Source organism: Acanthochromis polyacanthus, chromosome 17 (genome assembly GCF_021347895.1).
Source record: "Acanthochromis polyacanthus isolate Apoly-LR-REF ecotype Palm Island chromosome 17, KAUST_Apoly_ChrSc, whole genome shotgun sequence".
Lineage (NCBI taxonomy): Eukaryota > Metazoa > Chordata > Actinopteri > Pomacentridae > Acanthochromis > Acanthochromis polyacanthus.
Genome location: NC_067129.1, coordinates 33,381,581 through 33,404,608, shown reverse-complemented (window position 1 = coordinate 33,404,608; position 23,028 = coordinate 33,381,581). Strand labels below are relative to the sequence as shown.

The window sequence follows — 23,028 nt, the reverse complement described above, 5'->3', positions numbered from 1 at the left end:
GAATTCAATTGTTCACTCTGTTTTCTCCAGCCCAGAAAATAGAGCTTAAAAATTAAAAACATGCCCATACATCTTACTTACATTTGAAGAACCACTTTAGAGAATTCTGTTCTTCTTGGACCTGGCTATAGAGCGGTATTGTTTTCGGTGGTACAGCTCGTCATACCTGCTCAATCATTTATCAAATTTCAACAAAAACAACTTATTTTTTTCAGTTTTGTGACCAAGTATTTTGAATTTAAAGTACTCTATATGTTTTGTGTTGTATTATTGTGAAATTCAATTATATATGGTTAAGAAATGACCACCATCTAATTTCTACATTCTAAAATCTTTTTATTAATGTGAGCTAAAAGATGGGACTTTCCATATTTCAACTTATACATAATTACAGATGATTTAATCAGCTTGTCCAGAATTGCAGGTGCTGAATCAATGGCACGATATGATAGCAGAAATAACCAGAAATTCCAAGTTTTTAATCTCCATTTGTCTAAATATTTAAATATTTCCAGAGATATCATCGTTCAAACATAACGTCAAATTTCAATATGTGAAAAAACATGTTGAAAGTGGGTTGATGGCAATTGAAAAAAGTAATAATAATAATACCCCTTTTTTCTGTTGAGCACTTTCCTGGGCACTCAAAGACACTTCACAGGCAAGTAACGAAAACAAAAACAGTCGGGAGAAAAAAGATTCATCTAGGAAAACACTGGATACATCTCATATATTGTGCTGTAAAAATGTCAAGTAAATCAGAGATGGCTAAATTTTGAAGCTTTGAGATGGAATGCCCCGACAGTAACACTAGTTCCAACACCTGTGCTCCATCCGTCATTACTGTCGATGTTTTGTGTCGTTTGTCAATTCTGCTGCCCACTCAGTGTTTGGTTATTTTATCATATAACAGAGCTTTACAATTGATTGAATATTACTCTTCTTGACTTCTTCTGCACTTAAATGAACATGACTGACTGCGATATTGACAAATTGAAAGGCTGCATGCGGAAAAAAAACCCAAACAAAAACCCTCCCTAAACTTACAGCTAATCATCATGTAGTGCTAAGAAATAGCTGGCGGGCCCTGAAAGTTGTGGCTGCAGTCAAGAGCAGGAGAAAGACCAGAAACCCAAAGGTCTGGTGCAGAAAGTGCAAGGCTTCCGTTGTTGGGAAGTATTTTTAATATACTGGAGAAAAGGGTCTAAAAAAAAAGATCAGATAATATGCAAACAGTACGTGAGACTTGTGTTTGTGCTGCAAATCAACACAACTAACTTGTTATAATGTTACATTTCTACATAGATTCAAGTGATTATTTAGTCAGTCTGCTTCATTTTGGACTTTGTTTACGCACCAAAGCAACATTAAACATTGATGAGTTTCAGCATGTTTTCTGTATTCCACTGAAATGCTAGTATTTCTGTCATCGCTGTGGAGGAAGGAGCGTCGTTTTTGTGCTTGTGCCTTGCATTTTAACGTTCCATCCATCTGCTCCGTCTGCATCGCGGCGTTTCGATTCGCCGCCGCTGATATTCAGGCCGGCGATGTGTGGACTTTGTGGAATCTCATCATCCCACTCGCAATGACGGATGTGACAGACGTGCAGTTAAATTTACATAGTCAAGGTCCTCCAGCCTGAAGGTTAAGCATCACTGCGGGCCCGATCGGCGGCCCTCACCACCCACGGCGCGATTGTGAGGAGAAGAATTGTTCGGAGTGGACTTATTTGCATCGCTGCTGCCTCCTCTGACATCAGCGCACAGAGGGTTGCGCCGTTGATGAAACATCCGGTCATGTTCTTGCGAGGACTCGGAGGCATGGAAGTGATTGCCCTTGAAAAGTCGCAGATCTAGAAATGTCCCGTGGGCTGCACTCATCAGTGAGCTCAGAGCGCTGTGCAGTCATTGTGAAAGCCCTCAACTTAGTGAAAGATAAGGAGAGGCTCAGATTCTGTTGTCTGCTTTTCTGTAAAGGATGACTTTTAGACTCCCGTGGATAGATATTCTCTTCCTGTGGTCATAGCCAGAACTGGAATAATAACTTAAACAAATAGCGGGAATTAGCAGCGTCTTACTTAAGGGGGCTGTAATACTTGTGTCTCTTTCTGCTTCATTAACTAACTGCTAACGCTGAGCTTCGAGGCTAAATTCCTCATGAGGAGCCTCCGACAGAAGAGAGTCTTCCAATGAGGTTTTAAGTGACTATCTTGATTTGATGCCAAATTTTATCACCCCCAAAACATCTCTACAGCGGTTTACACACAGGGCCTTAATATGATTGTGCCATCAACAAATATTCTGTAGGCTACATCGCACGCTAACGGACGAAAGCCTCCCAACCATTATCAGCCCTTATCATCCCTCCTGTTGGTATGAAAAATTACTGTGGCAGCCAGAAAAATCTGATAAGGTTTGTTTAGTTTTTTGCTCCTTTCTCTCTGCCTTGCTCTGTGCATATTATCTGATACTCTGAGTGGCTAAACAAGTAAATACCATTTATCATTCATTATCATTTTTTTCAATTATTACTTTGAAATGTGAGTTTTATTTATTTTTGGCCTGCCAAGACGTGCCTCCCTGTTGGTATTTAATGAAGCAGCTACTATTGTGGGAAGCTCAGAACTCTTTTTTTTATTACAAATATAATAAAAAAAGGCTCTATTATTTCAATTAGCTCGTTAAATTCAGAGCAATAAGCCTCTAATTCACCGTGCACGAAGGAAGGTAAGTGCCTCCACTGAGTAAGTTGAAGAAAATACACTCAAATATCTGCATGATCTGACAAAGACTGAATTCTTCTGTCAAACTGAGCTAAAAGACACAAAAACAGCAGCTACAACAGATAATTTCCCACAACTAATTCCTCGATTCTGATGCAGGAACCACAAGCAGAGATCTTCTGTCTGTGCAGCTTATCAGCCGAGCAAAATAGTATGAGACTTGGCATTAGCCAGGAAATATTCTGCATATCAAGGTCTAAAAATTCCCTAAAATATCATTGCCAGAGAATCACAACCCCCTACCAACTCTGGAGGTGGTTGTGGCAGACAAAACGTATGAATATGCTAATTAACACACAGGCAATGGCAGCACAGACAGCCTTACAACCACAATAATGTCTAATATAGAGTATTTTTAAAGTAATATCCATGTATTAACTGTATTTTGAAGATATGAGCAGCCGAACTCCACACTCTTGCTGTCACATGTAAACTTTTGGCAAGTCTCACTCATTAGACAGATACATGATAAATGATGGACTCTATGCTTGGGGTTCACTCTATCTTAATTTTGGAGAAGGCTGGGGGTTCATCGACAGCTTACATGCACATAAGGCTCTTCCATGCATTTTATCCCTTCTAAATTCAGCCCAAAAAACACCAAAAATAGTCTTTTATTTCAGAAAATGCTAATTAGGAAGCATCCTTCATGTTTAGTGGCAGTATCTGTCTGTATTAAAACTGACCTGATGCAACTGATGCTCGGTCAGAACCACCTCAGAGGTCACATGGGTACAAAAATCAGAAGTTCAATGATGCTTTTTTTTTACATTTTTGTCCATGTCTTTCTTAAATTTAACTACTGTTTTAAGCCTCTGAAGTTCACAAGAGCATTTAAATGGTATTTGATTTCAGGAAACCATCTTGCTACCCCTCTAATAGCTTACTATTTGAGCCTAAACATGGTAATGTCACATCTCATACTGTTTTTATCACCTTGCAATGGTGAAGTCATGGGTTATTTTTACAATCAGAATAGCCAAGATAGTGCTGGAACCAACTACTATATTCATTCATTTTCATATATTGATTGATGTATGTTTATTTTGTGTCAGAAAAATAAAAAAATATATCTTTATCCAGCACTTTTCATCACCGTTTTGTCTTTTGCAGGGTAACAGGTGACCATAAACTTTGACAAACACATACACATAATGTGTAGTTGAAGTAAGTTGTCCTAAGTGTTTATTTCAGTGTTATACCATACTATAAGTAGCACAACAATTCTTTACATTTAAGTGCCTGGAACAAGCAAATGTTTGGCATTTTTGCTGTAGTTTCTGTTGAGCATCTAGTTATTTTTTGATATGAATAGGTTTCCATTACAACAAACTTCAGGAATCGGCATCTCTACATTTTTATTTGTTATAGTTTAATTTTAAATTGACCTGTTTTGCTGTATAGCATGCAATTAAATGATTTGTATTTCCAAAGTTAGCTCGCCATTACATATTCTACACTGAAATGCCAGGGATGCCAATGATGCAGGGTAGTGAAACATTTCTGCAATAAGTCCAACTTTCTGCAATTTTTCTAGGCCAGTTTTCTATTCAGTCATCAAGTAATTAAGATGATGAACAGAGAGCCATTTCTAAAATTTTCTGTACTCCATTTATCATTATTATTACATCGATGAGATTACAGCAACAGAAACTTTAGCCTCAGAATTAGTCATAGTTAGCATAGCATGGTGTAGGATTGAGAGCAGGGCTGTTTTATTATTTTAATTGTATAGTCATGTTTGAAATTTAATAACTGTTTTATTTTTAGCTTTTGCCATTTGTAATTGCTTTTTTTTATTTCTGGAAATAAGCTCATCAGTACATGTTGCAGTCAAATGCTAATTTATTAGAAACACCTGGCTAAATGAAACACGTCTGAAATAAGTCCAACTTTCTGAAACTTTTTTGGACAGGTTTTCAGTTATCAAGAAATAAAGATGGTGAATAGAGAGCTGTTTCTAATATTTTATGTACCTCATTTATAATTATTATTTATATCAGTAAGATTACAGCAACAGAAATTTTAGGATCAGAAGTAGTCATAGTTAGCATAGCATGAAGTAGGATTTAGAGCAGGGCTGTTATATTTATTCCTTTATTTATTACATTTGTAGAGCTATACTTGGAAATTAACTACTATTTTTAGTTGTTAATATTTCTCATTAAAACGTTATTTGATATCTGGAAACTAGCTCATCGGCATGTATTACACAGTCAGATGCTAATTTATTAGCAACACCTACCTAAGTAACAGTGCTGTTCATTGAAACATTTCTGCAATAAGTCCAACTTTTTTTATTTAGTTATCTAGTAATTAAGATGCTGAATAGAGAGCTGTTTCTACTATTTTCTGTACCTCATGTATTATTATCATATTTATTACTTATAATATTACAGTTACTGCAACACAAACTTTAGCCTCAGAAGTAGCCATAGTTGAATCACTAAAATAGCATGAAGCAGGATTTAGAGCAGGGCTGTTGTATGTTTTACTTTTATTTGTGTAGTTATATTTAAAATTTAACAACTTTTTTGGGGTTTTGCCATTCAAAATTGCATATAAACTTTATTTGCTTTCTCGAAATTAGTTCAACAGCACATATTAAGTTGTATGCTAGCTTATTAGCAACACCTAGCTAAAACTAATGCAGCTCAATAAGCTATTCTGTAGTAAAAACCTACTTTGTTGTTTGACAGGTGGTAATTTAATTATATGATAATAATTAGGAGGCTGAGCAAAGAAGTGGTTCTAATATTTAGTCAATCTAATTTACTACTTTTTTACATCGATAAAGTTACAACAACACAGACTTTATCCTTTACAACTAACTGTAGTTATATAAGCAAATCACTAAAACAGCACAATGTAGGATGTTTCATTTTAACTTTTATTGCTTTGTTAATTTTACTTCATATTTTTAGCTTTTGATCTATTGTATATTATACTATACATTCAACTGCAAGTTTATTAGGAACACCTAACTAAAATTTAATGTTGGTTATTTTGGCGTTTACTATTTTGCACAGGTGTTGAACAACATTTACAGTAATTTATAGGCCAAACAAGGCAGCGTTTCTAATATTTTTTCAACCATATTTATTATGAGATCTATCAGGAAGTTGGCAGCATCACACAAATTGCCTCAAACTTAAGCCTCATTTAATCCACTACCCCTAAAAGGTAAGATAACCCTTTGTTTATCCATCAGTGAAAGAAATTTGTGTGTTACAGAGGCAAAGACAGTGCAAACATTTATTAGCTAAGCACAAGTAGTATTATTTCTAGTAGTATTTTAGTAGTAAAATAATTACTACTAAAAATACTAGATCTACAAATAACTTCAATAACAATTGTTATTGCACATATCAGTGGTTTTGCACAGATTTTTCTAAAGAACACAACCACTGATTTTAAGTATTACTATTGCACAGATTGACTATAATGCACAAATTGTACATAATTAGAGAACTAACAAATTAGCAGGTATTTTAGTGTATGTGGAAAAATATAAATGGCAGGTAGAATTTCTGGGAGGTCTGTTATATTAGACGGTATTACCTTGTTTGCTGCATGTTCTCAATAAACTTGTATCTAAATAAGTCCATGTTTAGTTACTCCAAAACAGAAGGAATCATTGTTTATTATTTTTTTCTGATGGTCCATGCAGTTCTGTTGGGAAAATGAACAAAATTCCAATTTAAAATCATGATATTCCATCAAAATCACTTTATTCTACCAGTCTCCTGTTTAAAGTCAGGCTGTTGCATTAGACAGCATTTCTTTCTTTGCTAGGTGTCCACAATAAACTTGCATCTAAATAAGCGCATGTTTAATTCCTCTATCTGCAGAATCTACAAATAGTTTACCTCTTCACCTTTAACTTTAGAAAATAAATAAAAAACCACCAAAATTACACCGTTTAGTAGAGCCTCAAACTGTGACGACAGAAGGAATCGTCGTTTTTCTGATGGTCCATGCAGTTCTAGGTGTCACCAATAAACTTACATTTAAATAAGCGCATGTTTAATTCCTCTCTCTGCAGAATCCACACACTTAACTGAGTGTTCAAGCTGAAACCTCACCCATCAGTTCACCTCTCCACCAGTAGAGGGCAGCCAAGACACACACAAGTCACGGCGACTTCACCCACATGGCCTATTCAGTTTCATATCACTAATCCAAAGCACTAACTAATTTATGAAAACCACTTAAAAAGAGCCACGGAGAGAGTAAAAACACCTGTGGTCATTAATTATGCCGAAACAGTGAGTTTAACTGCAGAAATGGTACCACGTCATAAATTACACTATACCGGCCCATTTCACACATTTGTCCAGAAGAGTCTTATGTCCTGGCTAAAGAACGTCTCCCCTCTCAAAGTGGAAGATTTATCCACTGTTCTCGGCGCCGTGACTGCAGACAGACAGCTGCTGGATCTTGTGTTGCCAGCACAAACCTGGGTGCCAACATTTCGGGCTCTGCCGCGTCTCAGTTTTACAGGTTAATTGTGAGCGCTGCTGTAACACGACGCCACGCCGGTCGCAGAGGGAACTTCTGGTTCCTTTCAAGTCATTAAATTTTGATTTTCTGATGCACCGCAAGAACGTCTTAAAGGACTTGTCAGTGGTGTGTTTTACTTTTTTTCTGTTTCAGTGGAAAGTAGTCGAGCAGTTGATATATCAGAGGCCACTTTAAGATGCGAGCCAAATGGAACAACAAGCAAAAGCTAAAATGTTCCTTCAGTGCAAGAAGAAGCTATTTCCAAAACACTCTGCACACTGTATTTTTAACAACGGCAGCCAAACTCCTGATGCATATTCCACCGTCACGGTTCAATGTGGATTGAATTTTTTAAAACATTGACTGCAGATAAAGGTTTTAGTTTGGTAACACAGATCGAAAAACATCTTTGGTTAATGCATGACGCTATTGACTTTACTTTATGCAGCGTCTGTACTGGTCTCCAAAGCTGTAGAGCAACTATTGCAAAAGGTAGTGTCTACAGATACGGACCCGTACCTGCAGCCTGTGGCCTACGGATACGGCACTTTCCCTTACCGTAAATATTAATGAGACGTACATGAATATTAATGAGCCGGCTGATGAACGCGCTTTGCAAAACATAATGAAAGCATCCGCTCACAGATGAATGTAATAAGACAAGATAGGATCAATATCAGTGGTTTTGCACAGATTTTTTGGTGGGTAGAAACACTGATAGAGTATTATTATTGCACATATTGTATGCAAGTAGAGAATGAATGAAACAGCATATATTCTAGTGTATGTGGGAAAATAAATATTGCAGATAGAATTTCTGGGAGGGATGTTGCCTTAGACAACATTATTCTACCTCTAAATTGAAAAAAAACACCAAAATTACAATATTTATTAGAGCCTTAAACTGTGACAACAGAAGAGTCACTGTTTTGTTTTGTTTTTTTAAACTTTCTGATGGTCCATGCAGTTCTGTTGGGATAATGAACCAAATCTAAGCTTTGCTCGGTGCAAACTTACATCTTTCTCAACACTGATTGCAGATGAAGGTTTTAGTTTGATAAAACAGACCAAAAAACATCTTTGGATAACGCATGATGCTATTGACTTCATGCAGCATCTGTCCTGATCCCCAAAGGAGCAACTACTGCAAAACATAATGAAAACATCTGCTCACAAATGAATGTGAAGCTAAGCTAAGCTAACCCATTATTCATCCCAACCTGGGGGAAAATTTGCAGTTACAGCAAAGACAGTGCAAACATTTAAGGAATGTAGTATAAAAATAAAAAAAAATTAAAAAAATACACGAGTACTAGTTCTACAAATAACTACTATAACAATATTTACTGCTTTATTCCAGTGTGTGTGGAAAACTAAATATTACAGGTACAATTTCTGGGAGGGATGTTGAATTATACAATATTGTTCTATGTCTAAACTGAAAAAAAAAACACTAAAGTTACAACATTTAAAATGTGAAAACAGAAGGAATCTTTTTTCCTGATGGTCCTTGCAGTTCTGTTGGGAAAATTACCAAAATCTAAATAACATAATAAGTAACTTTATTCTAGCGGTCTCATTTCTAACGTCAGGCTGTTGCATTAGGTGGCATTTCTTTGTTTGCTAGGTGCAAACTCGCATCTCTCAACATTGATTATGAATGAAGGTTTAAGTTTGCTAAAACAGATCTAAAAACATCTTTGGTTAATGGATGACGCTATTGACTTTACTTTATGCAGCGTCTGTGCTGGTCTCCAGAGCGGAGGAGCAACTACTGCAAAACATAATGAAAGCATCCGCTCACAGATGAATGTGAAGTGAAGCTAAGATAAATATCAGTGGTTGTGCACACATTTTTCGGTGAATAGAAACACTGATAAGAGTACTGTTATTGTAGAGATTGTACACATGTAGAGATCAAACAAAACAGCATATATCCTAGTTTTTGTTTTTTGTTTTTGTTGACGTGGGATGTTGTATTAGACAACTTTATTCTACCTCTAAATTTAAAAAAAACACCAAAATGACACCATTTACTAGAGCTTCAAACTGTGAAAACAGAAGGAATCTTGTTTTTTTACTTTCTGATGGTCTCATTTTTAATGTGGGGCTGTTGCATTAGACAGCATTTCTGTGTTTGCTTAGTGTCCCGCATAAACTTGCACCTTTGCATCTCAGCATTGATTGCAGATGAAGGTTTGAGCTTGATAAAACGGATCGAAAAACATCTTTGGTTATCGCATGACGCTATTGACTTTACATGTTCTGCAGCGTCTGTGCCGGTCCCCGAAGCTGTAGAGCAACTATCGCAAGACATAATGAAAACTGTCCGTTCACAAATGAATCTGGCACAGTGTGTAAAACTTTATTTAATGCCCTTTGACTCTCAGAGCAGACAAAATATTGCTGCCACCACAAACCAAATTAAAGACTTTAATCTGATGGCACCGCTGAAAAAGCCACCATATGAGTAAACAAGCTTGACAAAACCCTGGGGATGTGTCCTTGGGAATACATATTCGATTTTGGAGATGAGCCCTCCTTTAAGCTCTCGTGGCGCCGAGCCCACAGTTAAATCCCCCGGTCCCTGGAAGACAATGCAGCGAGCTCTGCTGTGTGTGCAGAATCGTCTTTACCTGGGATTTCCAGTGGAGAGGATGGCTGTCGAGCTCAGTAGTTCCTCATACAGATCAGCACCTGACACGGGAAACGCTGTGTGTTGGGCCAGCAGCACTCGGCGGATGGCAAGCAGAGCCTGAAATACAGAAATGACAGCATATGAGGCGACACTTTGGCTGTGCTCGTCTATCTCAACCAGAGCTGCACGGCTGTCGCGTTTTCTGCCCAATTAGGTCACTTTGATTATAATCCAGAAACAAAAAAGGTGAAATTTTGGCTTGTTTTGGTGCAGTTAAAAGGATTTATAAAACAATGGCCTCACTTACCGTTTGGGGGATATTTAAGCTGAATAGCTGAGCTTAATCTTGGTAATATTTCACCTCGTACTGCTTATATCACAAATGGTTCAGGACAGTGCTGGAATCAACTGATATTTTCACTATTTATAATCCTCATGGACTTCTGTTTACTCTGGGCCAAAAAGGGGTACTTATTTGCACTTCTTTGCAGAATAATGGGTGTCCAAAAACTTTCAAAAATACCAATAAGAAATGGAGTGTTTAATGCCAGTGTTATGTTGTAGCATTGAATACATTTTTTATTTTTTTTAATGTGAAATTTCCCGCATTCTGGTGAATCTCAATGCACTAATATTGTCTTTTCTGCCTGAATTTATGCTGGAAATGTTAATAAAAACACAATATTCAAGCACAAAGTGACACATTAAAGTAAAATGTGGATCTAAATACTCTGTAAATAATAGGTTCGGTGTTTGTATAAGCTCAAACTTCTTTAAAAATTGAGAGAAAGCAAACAAACCCGCCTTGTTTCCTCTCGGCAATGCAAGTCCTCGAATTTAAGACACTGCAAGCCAATTTTTAGACATGGCCATGAGTTTGTTTGTTTGTTTGTTTGTTTTAATACATTAACTAACTCCTCTGTTGTTGTTTTTGTTCAGCAACTAGTTTAGGAAATTCTTTAGACACTACAACGGGAGAAACATTAAAAATATTCAATTTGAAATAAAGGAAAAGTTTAAAGATTTTGTGTTTGTATTGTGTTAAAGTAGGACAAGCAGCTCCTTTATTTATTCTGGTGAACCTTTATGCACCAATTCGACACTTTCTGTATCGATTTTTGCTGGAAATATCAATAAAAACACAATATTCAAGCGCCAGGTGATAATTTAAAGCAATAATTACACTTTAAACAATAGATTTCAGTGGTTTAATCAGCTACTAATTCAAATTTTGAGGAAAAAAATGACCTGAGGCATTATTTAGTTTTTCGGTAATGGATAGAGAGGTTTTCTAAATTCTCACACTTCCCTCATGTTTGTATCACACGCATTTACAAATTCTTATATTTAAGATGTTGTAACAAGCAGACTTTTTCATAATAATTTCAGAAAATAATCAATTATTACACTAATTGTTGGTGATTCTTCTGTGCAGCAACTAATTCAGGAAACTGTTTAGTTACTGCAAGGGAAGAAACACTAATATTTTGTTTGAAATAAAGGAAAACAGAAAAGATTTTGTGTTTGTATTGTGTTAAAGTAGAACCAGCGGTCAAGCATGCTTTTTCTCCAGTATGAAAAGTAACTCTGATGAATATTTATGCACCAACTCTGCCTTTCATTCATTCTTTTACAGTGAAAATGTGTTAAGTCGTGTAAAGGAAAGCCCAAAATTCAGGCACCAGGTGACAATTCAAAATATATTGGAATACATATGGATCCAATTACATTACAAACACTAGATTCAGTCATTTTATGAACTCATACATGAATTTTTTGGTAAAGAAAAGGCCTGCCATTGCATCTATTAGCAATATTATCAAAGTTTTCCAACATTTCAAGTCTCCTGTTTCTCTGATGTTTGTATTCCCCCTCCCATTTACACTTAACTTTTGTACTAAAAGATGTTGCATGAAGAAAATAGCAGATGTTTTTTTCACCATAATTTTAGTAATTTGTCAGTTATCAATCAGATTAACTTTTGGTAACTCTTTCTGTTCAGCAGCTAGTTCAGGACACTGTTTAGATAATGAAAAGAAAGAAAGACTAAAATGTGCGAGTTTGAAATCAACTAAATCTCTAAAGAGTTTGTGTTAAAGTAGGAGGAACACTTTGATTTCTCCCAGCTACACCGATAACAAGCACTGCCCTACATACACCCGTCACATTTCCTGCCCATTTAAAACAAACTAAGTAAAACACCAACAGACAACAGATTTAGTCAGTTACAACAATATGTGTGTCGCAGATCCATAATTATGACCCTGTCAGCATTGATCTAGGAATAGATTAAACCACAGCTCACCTCCCATGAGGACAACCAGACCACAGGGGGAGTGTCTGGATATATTTTTCCCATTAGGACTGAGCTCATTGCTCCCTGCTGTAAATTTTGCCCTTTGTGAAGACTCGACAGCTGCAGAAATGAAGCTACTCTCCACACAATTGGCTGGCAAGTCTTATTAGGCTGTTTAAAGTTGCATGAGAACCGCAGTCCCGGCAAATGAATAAAAGTTGCACAAAGAAAAGTCACACATTTCTTGTTTTTTTTTTTAAAAATTCATTCATTACGAAGGGAAATACAGATCGTCTCAGGCCAACGTTAACCACTAGACTACCCACAGTGATGGTAGAGAAGACCAGGATTCATTACCTGATGGGCTTTTACACTGATAAATCCATCAGCCAACATAGTGGTGCCACAACCTCTTTCCTTTGAAGATGTGACCTAAAAACTTGGCTAAAAAAAAAATCCATGTTCTTATTCTTTGTTCCTATTAACCTTCAAAAAAAAGGAAATTATCTTTATAAAATAAATCAAAATGACATCATTTATTAGTGTTAAACTGTGAAAACAGAAGGAATCTTTTTTTATTTCTGATGGTGCTTGCATTTCTATTTAATCTAAGTGTAAAATCATATTTCATCAAAATAACTTTATTCTACATGTCTCATTTCACTATTCAGCTGAACTGCAGGCAGTGTTTACACAGAGGAGAGTACAGACAAGTATGGAAGCAAATTAGAACGACTGAGAGCAAATAAAACATGCTTGACCAACAAAATGGCTTCAAAAGCAATACACAGAGTTTAGGATACATTCAGCATGGTGAAATATCTTTCTAGAGCTGATGTGGCCAGTCTTGTGTACATAGTAGTTCCAAAAATGTCAATAATAAAATATATACAGTGGGGCCAATAAGTATTGGACAACTTAAAAATTTCCAAGTTCACCCATTTAAAAAGAGAGGTTTGTAATTTTCATCATAGGAACACATCAATGATGATTTTTAAACAATTTATTTGTGAAAATGGGTGGCCAATAAGTATTGGGCAGTCAGCTAAAGTTACTTTTAATACTTTGTAATGTAGCCTTGGTTGGCAATGACAGCAGTCAAACGGTTCCTGTAGTTCTTGACCAGATCTACACACACTTTAGTTGGTATTTTGGCCCACTCCTTTGCACAGATCTTCTCTAGAGCTGTGATGTTTGAGGGCTGTCGCTTGGCAACACGGAGTTTCAACTCCCTCCACAGGTTTTCGATTGGGTTGAGGTCTGGAGACTGGCTAGGCCACTCCAGAACCTTGATATGCTTTTTACGGAGCCACTTCTTGGTTTTCCTGGCTGTGTGCTTTGGATCGTTATCATACTGGAAGACCCAGCCACGTTTCATCTTCAGTTCTCTGACCGAGGGAAGGAGGTTTTTACCCAAAATGTCACAATACATGGCCACATTCATCTTGCCATTGACACGGACCAGTCTTCCTGTCCCGTTTGCAGAAAAGCATCCCCAAAGTATGATATTTCCACCCCCATGCTTCACAGTTGGAATGGTGTTCTTGGGATGCAACTCAGCATTCCTCTTCCTCCAAACACGGCGAGTGGTGTTTAAACCAAAAAGTAAAATTTTTGTCTCATCCGACCACATCACATTCCCCCAATCCTCCTCTGGATCGTCCAGATGGTCTTTAGCAAATTTCAGACGGGCCTTTACATGATTTTTGTGTAGTAGGGGAACCTTTCAGGCAATGCAGGATTTCACCTCATGACGACGTCGTGTGTTACTTATTGTCATCTTTGTGACGGTGTTCCCAGCTGTCTTCAAATCATTGACCAGTTCCCACTGTGTAGTTCTGGGATGATTTCTCACTGTTCTCAGGATCGTTTGAACCCCACGAGGTGAGATCTTGCATGGAGCCCCACTGTGAGGGAGATTGTCAGTGATGTTATACTTCTTCCATTTTCTAATAATGTTTCCAACTGTTGATCTTTTCTCACAAAATTGTTTACCAATTGCAGTTTGACACATCCCAGCTTTGTGCAGTTGTACAATTTTATCTCTGGTGTCTTTGGGAAGCTCTCTGGTCTTGGTCACAGTGAAGACTGGAGTGTGACAGTTTGAAGGTGTGTTCAGGTGTCTCTTATGCATCTAATCAGTTCAAACAGATGCCATTCATACTGTTAACGAGTGGAGGCCGGAATAACTTCTTAAAGAACAAGTGACTGGTCTGTGAGGGACAGAAGAGTTGTTTGTTTTCTAGCTGCCCAATACTTGTTGGCCACCCATTTTCACAAAAATTTTTTTAAAAATCATACAATGTGATTTCCTGGAAATTTTTTTTTTACATTCTGTCTCTCACGCTTGATGTGTTCCTATGATGAAAATTACAAACCTCTAATCTTTTTAAATGGGTGAACTTGGAAATTTTTAAGTTGCCCAATACTTATTGGCCCCACTATATAATATATAGCGCCATCTTTTTTGTCAAATATTAGTAACACCTGTAGGCACTGCATGTTGATTTAAGGTTTATTTGACTTTTATTTAAAAAAAAAAAAATTTAAAAATCAACTTTCATGCATTTCTGTTTCGTTTTATTGTAGTATTACTTTGTCATGGTGCACAAGACATTGATGAGTTCTATCTATCTCTAGCAGCACAAAACTTCATCAAAAGTATGTATGCATTTGTATGTTTATGGTTTACATATGTTTAATTAATCCTCTTAATGCCCAAAAAATACAAAAAATACAAAATTACAGACCCTATCTGTAAAAGCCTGTATCACATCCAGAAAACTAGAAGAGCACTCAAAGAGTGCCGTATTCTGCCAAGGCTGTTCATTCTCCCATATGGCATTGTCAGAAATGCTGATTTTTTTGTAGAAATGCAGCATCACTGCCAAAATCGAATCAATTGGTCATTGTGTCATTTCTGACCTTCCCTGAAAATGTCTTCCAAATCTGTTAGCAGATTTTTGAGTAATGTTGCTAACAGACAGACAGACAGATCAAGGTCGATCGTCACATAACTAAGCCGTGTTCCTCGGTGGAGTAACAAAACATAAGCATAACAGTTGTCAGATTTTCAACTTTCTTCTGGTCCTTGAACTAATCATGTGAGGTGTACATTCCATTGAGAAAACTGTATAGATACAACCTTAAAAAAAAAACTTTTTCATCTATTCTGCGTATTTAATTTAAAAAAAAAGTCAAAAATAAATCATTTGCAGTACCAGATTCAATACATTAAAAAAAAACAACCTCTGCACTCCTCTGTGAAACTAGAAAGCCATGAGTCAGTCAGAGGCGACCAACAGTCACATGACAAAAATTCAGGAACTACTCGGCTGAACTGCAGGCTGTGTTTGCATGGACCACGGAAAATAAATTGTCTGTGTAAAAATATGTATGATCTGTACAACCACCATTTTTCCAGTATTGATTACAGGTTTCTAAATTTTTGTAACATAAATATTCAAGAAACCTCAACTTTAATTTGGAAAAATTAGCCAACAATGAGTAAAAACTATAAGAGAAGCAACAAACAACCAAACAATGTTTGGATTTTAGGGAGTTAGTGGACCAAATATTTGAGAAAAGCCTTCTTTCTTCCCTGTTATTGTTCTATAATTACATATTTCCACAATTTGCTGGTGAAATAGTAAGTAAATGTGACTAAATGTGACTTGAGCTACAGCTGACTGTTAGCTTGTGGGCTACACTAGCTTGCAAGGAAATATGTTATTACTGGTCTGAGATCTTTTTTCAAATTTCTATATATGGCGGCAAAAGCTCTGTTTACCAAAACAGCACTGAAGAGGTCTAGTTTATTAATTTCTCTGCTGCTCTCTGATCTGAGGAGGTTGTGGGTAGAATACAATAAGACGGATCAATTGATCAGTCAGATCCTGACTATTTGCTCTCCGATTCCGTCATCCCATAAAATCATCAGCTAAATGAGCATGGTACCGCTTAAAGAACTCTGAATTAACCTGCAGTTTAAAGCTCACAGCAAAGATTAGCCGCCACTGGATCCTGCAACATGATATTAATCTACTGCACTAAATCACGGGGCTGATCTGCTCGGCATGGAAATTATACGGCAAAAAAATGTGTCGAGGAGTCCAGCTCTCTCTAGAAAGACCAATTAATGTTGTTTAGCAGACTTACACTCCGATTAGTCTCCCCTTCTGGGCAGAAAGGATTTCCTGCTCGACTTCATGCCCACCAGCTGAAATTTATTTAGGCAAATAAGCCAAATCTGTTGGGTCTCAATTAGTGGGAATGTTGGTGCCCCAATTTAAAACGTGGACTCAATAGAGAGGTGTGTTTTCACCATTGTTAGACCTTGTGCGGCTCGAACAGAACAGCAGGAAGGTGCGTCGCTCATATAAATGCGTCTGTACAGCTGACCGGCGTTGACCTGCTAGTCGTTGTAATGTGTGCACAAAACAATGGTTCAAATGAGCAGCTCATGGACCACAGGGATGCTGGGTTTCAGCTCATGGGATGCCTGCAGGCTGAAAGTGCAGCTCAGCCACTGGGATGAACCTGAAGCTGCTGCAGGTTTGAAAAACATAATGATCTCATGGGGAAAATCTTTGAAGTCCCTCTGAAGTCCGAAATGTATTTTGGACGTTGTAGCTTCTATTGGATGCTTGACCTTCGCTGAACAGGATGATGTACACGACTGTTCAAAAGTTTGGAGTTACTCAGACGATTTCATCTTTTCCATGAAAACTCACACTTTTATTCATGTGCTAACATAATTAAACAAGGGTTTTCTAAACATCAATTAGCCTTTCAACTCGGGCTGGGCACGTTAACACAGAAATACCAGTTAAGTATTAATTAACGCCGACAATTATTTTATTGTGCATGAACTCAATTTTTTTATTAATGTTATTATTGTAGTGGACTAATATTGTTGTTGGTGTTGCGGCTTCAATGTTTATTATTCAGTTCGAGATTTACCTAATGTAATGTATGTGCCATGTTTCGTTAGCTCACCTCTGATTGGCTCAGAGTCAGCAGTAGTGTGTGTGTTGAGCGAGAGAGAGCTAGGAAAGGTGGATAATTCTGGAGTTAAGTTACAAGGTTGTTGTAGTCATTTTGGTGTTGGCTACGACCAACAATAGTCTGTGTGAAGGTTCAATAAACGACCAGAGAACGAGATAAAGTCTCACTCATCCATCACAGAGGGTCACTACAATATTATTGTGAAAGTCTGTTGCTCACTGGATCTGAAAACACAGACAAACCATGGATCACAGAAGGGCTGGATGTTGATCAGGAATTGGGATGGGGGTCATCACATCTCACCCAAACTAACAGTGGAGGCTTCAGCAGACGGGTTGGATGCGGCGTGTGTGAGAAATAAGAGAAACTAAAACAAGACAAGCTAACAAATACCACAGGGAAGTAGTCAGCAATACACTACATTATGATTAGTATTGTGGAAGATGTCGGTCTGAGGAACATCCTGTAATCGCAACAAATGGCGGCACGTATGAGCCTCATCCTGCATCACTGGAAGGTTGTATGTGTGTAACGATACTAACCAGGACTAAAGCTCCCAACGCAGTGGCCACGGGTTCCAGCATATGGGTTCTGTAAAGCGTGTTGAGACGGTCTATATTGTAATTGGCACTATACAAACAGAACTGAATTGAATGGGTTCGAGTCCAACCCACAGCCATTTGCTCTTCTCTCTACATTTCCTGTCACTCTCCATTGTCCAATATATTACAGCCTAAAAAGGCCAAAAAAGAGGTACAAACATGGACTTCACAGACTAAAAAGTCTTCTGCACAGTCAGTCCCAGCTGTGTACTTTTTTGTGTTCGACCACTTCAACTCACTAACAAGGACAGCTGCTCCTGAACAGACTGTTTCTGCTGCTCCCTGATAAAAAGAAAAATGTTTCTTCTGGTACCTGTTCAGAGAAAAATTAAAATACAGATGTATTTGCTGTTGCTGGGAAGGTTCCTGTTATCATGTTATGATTGTGGCTCTCTACTCTGAGGGTAACTTGTTTTTCCATAACAAACCAGATAAAACGTTAATGTCCTTGCCGTGGCAAATACGAACCTTTGGTTTGGTTTGATGTGATTACATTAATGTTTAGGTTGAGATTTACATTAAATATTTGAACTGCTGCTGTGGAAAGAAAATACTGCTCTTTAAAAGCATTTTATTTGTTTAAAGTGTTTTCAAACCAAATGTCATTTTTGTTCCTATAGCAGTACTTTTAACATAAAAGTGTAGAATACACTACTTTTAAATTTCATTATTTAATCTGATTAATTGTGATGAATCACAATTAATAATTCTAACCGTTGCACAGCACTATTTTCAACACCATTAGCTAACACAACGTAGCATTAGAACACAGGAGTGATGGTTGCTGGAAATGTTCCTCTGTGTGTAGATATTCTATTAAAAATGAGCTGTTTCCAGCTAGAACAGACATTTACCACATTAACAATGTCTGTATGATTGTATTTCTGATTAATTTAATGCCATCTTCACTGAAACCTGCTTTTCTTTCAAAAAGTAAGGACATTTCTAAGCGACTCCAAACATTTGAACATTAGTGTACATGAATTAAAGTTGTTCTACATTAGCTAACGTTGATATTATTGGTAAAAGTTGCTCAATATCACTTAAAGTTGCTCCATTTTAGTAAAAGTTACTATATATAAGCTAAAGTTGCTCTATATCAGTTAATGCTGCTCGAAAATGAGTTAAAGTTGCTCTGTATTAGCTAAAGCTGTTCTAAATAATAAAAATAAGGACATTTCTAAGTGATCTCAAACTTTTGAACGGTAGTGTATGTTCAGACACAAGAGGGTTGTTTTCAGGTTAGTCTGCTGAAAGTTCCACAACAAAAACCTCCGGCTACATCTGCACATATATGTTTTCATTGTAGAATTGCATTTTTAATGTAATAAATATGTTCAATTAGACAAAAAAAATATCTTTTTCGGCATAACTTGTCATCTAAACCAGAAATACGAGTCAGTTAAACTAATTATTAATGTACAACACCATTACCTTGACCTGACATAAAACCATCAAATAAAAACACAGGTATAGGCTGTGTCTGAATAAAGCGTCATACAGAGGAGCAATGTTAACCTGCAAGGTGTTTTATATGTTGTTTGTTAAAGGTCTCACATAGTGAAATCCATTTTTATTGTGTTTTAAAGCTCTTCTGCCATGCCTCAAGACCACCTACATGTGGTTAGCTCACCAGCTTTTACAAGCATGGAGGAATTTGAGCCAGCTGCTGTGTAGCACATAACTAGGTAATAGTTGTCCAGCTTAAAGACGCCAACAGCGGGTTCGCTCTGAAGCAGCGTATTGGTTTTTACAACAAAAAACTCCACTGAAAACAGGAATAAACCAGGTATTATACAGTTGCAGTGAAGACACACTGTGGGGACGTGTGACACTTTAAATAAATTTGCTTTATTAAAGAAGCACAATATGGGAGATTCTCCTCTAATTCTGTGAGATGTTGTCATGCTTTGTGGGATAATATGCAATGATCAAGTGTTGGATTCAAATGGTTTATCCAGAGCTACATGAAAAATCTTTTGGGGATAATGTTTAACCTTTTCGATTAAATTGTGCTCAAATTTGTTGGTTTTCTGAGTGTTTAAGACTAATCTCAATTGGAAATTCTATTTAATCAACTGGGATATTAGTGTTTAGTCACGTTCCTAATATTAACACACCTGAAAACACCTAACATATGACTATTTATGAACAAGGGGCACACATGTTCCGGTGCAAACAGGTAGCAGAGGGTTTGTTGCATAGTTGCAGTGACTGATAAGGCCCGACCAGGAAGCAAACATGGACATCTACAGTTTTTTTGTTGTCTAAACATTAACATTGCAATTTCAGAATATCACTTCAGAAGTCAATTTTCAGCAGCCTAAAGCTGTTTTTGCAAGTGGGAAAAGAGCCAAAATGTACAGAAAAAGCACCTTTATGTCTGTGTTGACACCACCAGAGTTTGATGTTTCTACCTGCAAACAGGACTTGTGACTTGTGGAAATCTAAACACTGCACTGCAAACAATGAGGATGTAAAAGAAAACCTGCAACCAGTAGCTGAACTTGCTCAATAAAAAAATAATAATTGTGCATTCACAGATTCTGAATTTATTAAAGATTTAGAAGGTGTAGATGTAATTTTAAACCTTCATTATATTATAGAAAAATTACATATGTCAAATTCTTATTCAGAGCGGAGTGTTTGTTTTTTTCCTACATCTTTGCACATGTCTGGAGGGGATTTTAACTATTCAAACTACTCACCTTGATCAAGATCAGAGTTGGCATGGGGTCTAAAAATCACAGGAAGGCTTAATGACATGCAGATAACATGGAAATTTTCCTCCAAGTATGAAGAGAGTGCAATACATTTTACACTTGTCTAAACTTTTTCTTGTAATTTCTGAGCTTTTCAAGCCCTCGGGGTGGCAACGCTCTTCTCCTATACTTGCCCAGGTTGTATGTGCAGACATTATGGCCACAGAGAACGTTTCTCTGACTGAAATGCTGACAGTCATCTTTCTTTACCACGAAAGCTTGGGTTTACTTCGATGCCCTGTCCACCCACGCAATTATTCACTGACACACTTTTATCTATACGGCTCCCTCTGGGATTCCTTCATGATTATTTGCGCGCTTATATTTCTGAAAAGTTTTGGTGGAAAGCACTATCTATGATCTAAAAAAATAGTTTCCTGTTATCTGCCCATAAGGTCAGTTCTGAGCTAGTCAGAATTTCTTTCATGATCTCTGCTCTCTTTTTGTGGTTCCCACTGCACAATGATTTAAAACTAAGAGAGCTGACCTCTCTCCACAGGTTCAAACTGATAATGAAGGACTTTGTGGGAGAATCAAGAAGCAGGTTTTTACTTTTCTGCTAGCTAAAACTTGTTTTTTTTTCATTGTTTACTGTATGCACACTATTTCATATAAGACACTACCTTTTGCTACACAGGAAACAGTATGTCTAGCTGTAATTGCACACATAGAAGAAAATATACAAAACAGATGGGAAGCAAATGTGATCTTCAACCTTGATGTAAACCTGTAGCGTAAAACAATTTTGCCCAGCTTGTTAACCAGATGACCTCGGCTCGATTGCCATGGGAATACAAAATAAGCCCTGTAGGTGGTCAGCCTCCACTATGAGTGACTTAGAAAAAAAAGAAGTATCCCACTAGATATAAACCACTTACACAATGCTGTGTGTGGGAGAAAGTGAGCCTAAGATCAGCATGATATTGGTCAGGGCCTAATCATCCCACTCGGCTGTGTTTATGCCAAGTATAAAAATGTGGGTGTTTTCTGGTTTTCATTTGAATTCCTTCTAACAAGTGAAAGGAAATAGTTGCAACAAGGAAATGCTCTGGGTTTTAAGGGGCTTATTCCATGGCAGCATCTGGGTGCAGTGGGTGCAGCGTGTTGGGGTAACTGGCAGTGTTTACGTCCTGCATGGCAATCAGACATCTTTCCATATTTATTAAACGTAAGTCACATACCTTGTAGGACACAGAGCATTTCCGAGCAAGTTCCTCCGTGTCTGATGAGACTAGGTCCTCCACTACGAAAACAAAAAGGCACGTGTGTTATTGTCAGTCAGTTTAAATAGAATGAAGCATCCTCAAACTAAAAAAATACTACTTTTCACATAAACTGACCTGTTTTAACATCAGCAGCACGCAGGTCCCGAAGTAAACCTGCATCCAGTCCAGGACACATACCTTCTCTTAGGACCACCATGGTCTCACATTTTTAATCACCAATTCATATTTATCTTAATTCATACGATACAGCATCTATAAAAACGCAGCTAACTTTGAGGATGCTGCTAGTTACAGCTGTATTGAGCTAACGCTGCTGGTTGTTTTTAGCTTCGCGGCTAACTTTAGCAAACTTTTCTCCTTGTGTGGTCGTTGAAGACGCTGTCAGCGACTTTCTTGAAGCTCTTCCTAAAATTTAAACCGTAATTACTCAAACTAACGACATGACCAAACGTTTTCAACTTAGCTTCGACTTCGTTCACCAACTGCACAGCGCTTCACGCTGACTAGTTTTATAAACATTACGTGAAAGCTTAAGCAGCCTGTAACCTGTTGCTTGCCGTAGGAAAGTTCGCACGCACTGCCTTTCGGGTAATGTAGTATTCTTCCCTGAAAGTGTTTGGGAGTTGTTTATTTTTGCCAGTATTGCTGGGAAATATATTTTGAGTATTTCGTGTATTTTTTTTATTTCAATTAAATAGTGACATAAAGTTGTTTTTGTTCAAATTTGCAGCTTGTAATAAATTACAAAAATGGATTTGATTCTGTCAACAAAGAATAACAGCAGCAGCACACCAAAGTTTATATTTGTCAAGATATACACCCACCCAAACAAGAAAAATCGAAAAAAAACACATTTGATTCAACATTTCACATGTGAAATGAAATGAAAGAAAACAAAATAATACTAAACTACATAAAATAAAATAGCTTCATCATGTAGACAACATATTATAATAACAGTGAAAGTGCTTCCCAATAAAGAAATAATATTAATATTACAAATGTACCTGATTAATTTAAATATTATGGTTAAAACCCTGCAATTTTATACATAATACAATTTACCTGACAAATTTAAATACTAAGTATAAGATTCTAGAGTATTATTTATTAAACAAATGCATTACTCCCACTGCTTTAAGTCAGACGTATCAAAATCATTTCATTCCTCTCAAGCGAGCACTGCTGCAACTTCATTTTTAGTAAAGACAT

At 37.1% G+C, this 23,028-nt stretch overlaps 1 protein-coding gene across 1 annotated transcript in view; it reads right to left on the bottom strand.

The window, feature by feature from the left end:
- rad51d (RAD51 paralog D) overlaps positions 1-22,375 on the bottom strand; it is a 35,634-nt gene extending 13,259 nt beyond the window's left edge. The window contains exons 1-3 of the mRNA XM_022189118.2: positions 21,931-22,375; positions 21,772-21,833; positions 9,922-10,040 (exon numbers count right to left, since the gene is read on the bottom strand). Of these exons, the coding sequence (XP_022044810.1) occupies positions 9,922-10,040; positions 21,772-21,833; positions 21,931-22,012 (263 nt within the window). The 5' untranslated portion in view covers positions 22,013-22,375. The remainder of the gene's footprint in view (positions 1-9,921; positions 10,041-21,771; positions 21,834-21,930) is intronic.
- Between the last annotated feature and the right edge of the window lie 653 nt (positions 22,376-23,028).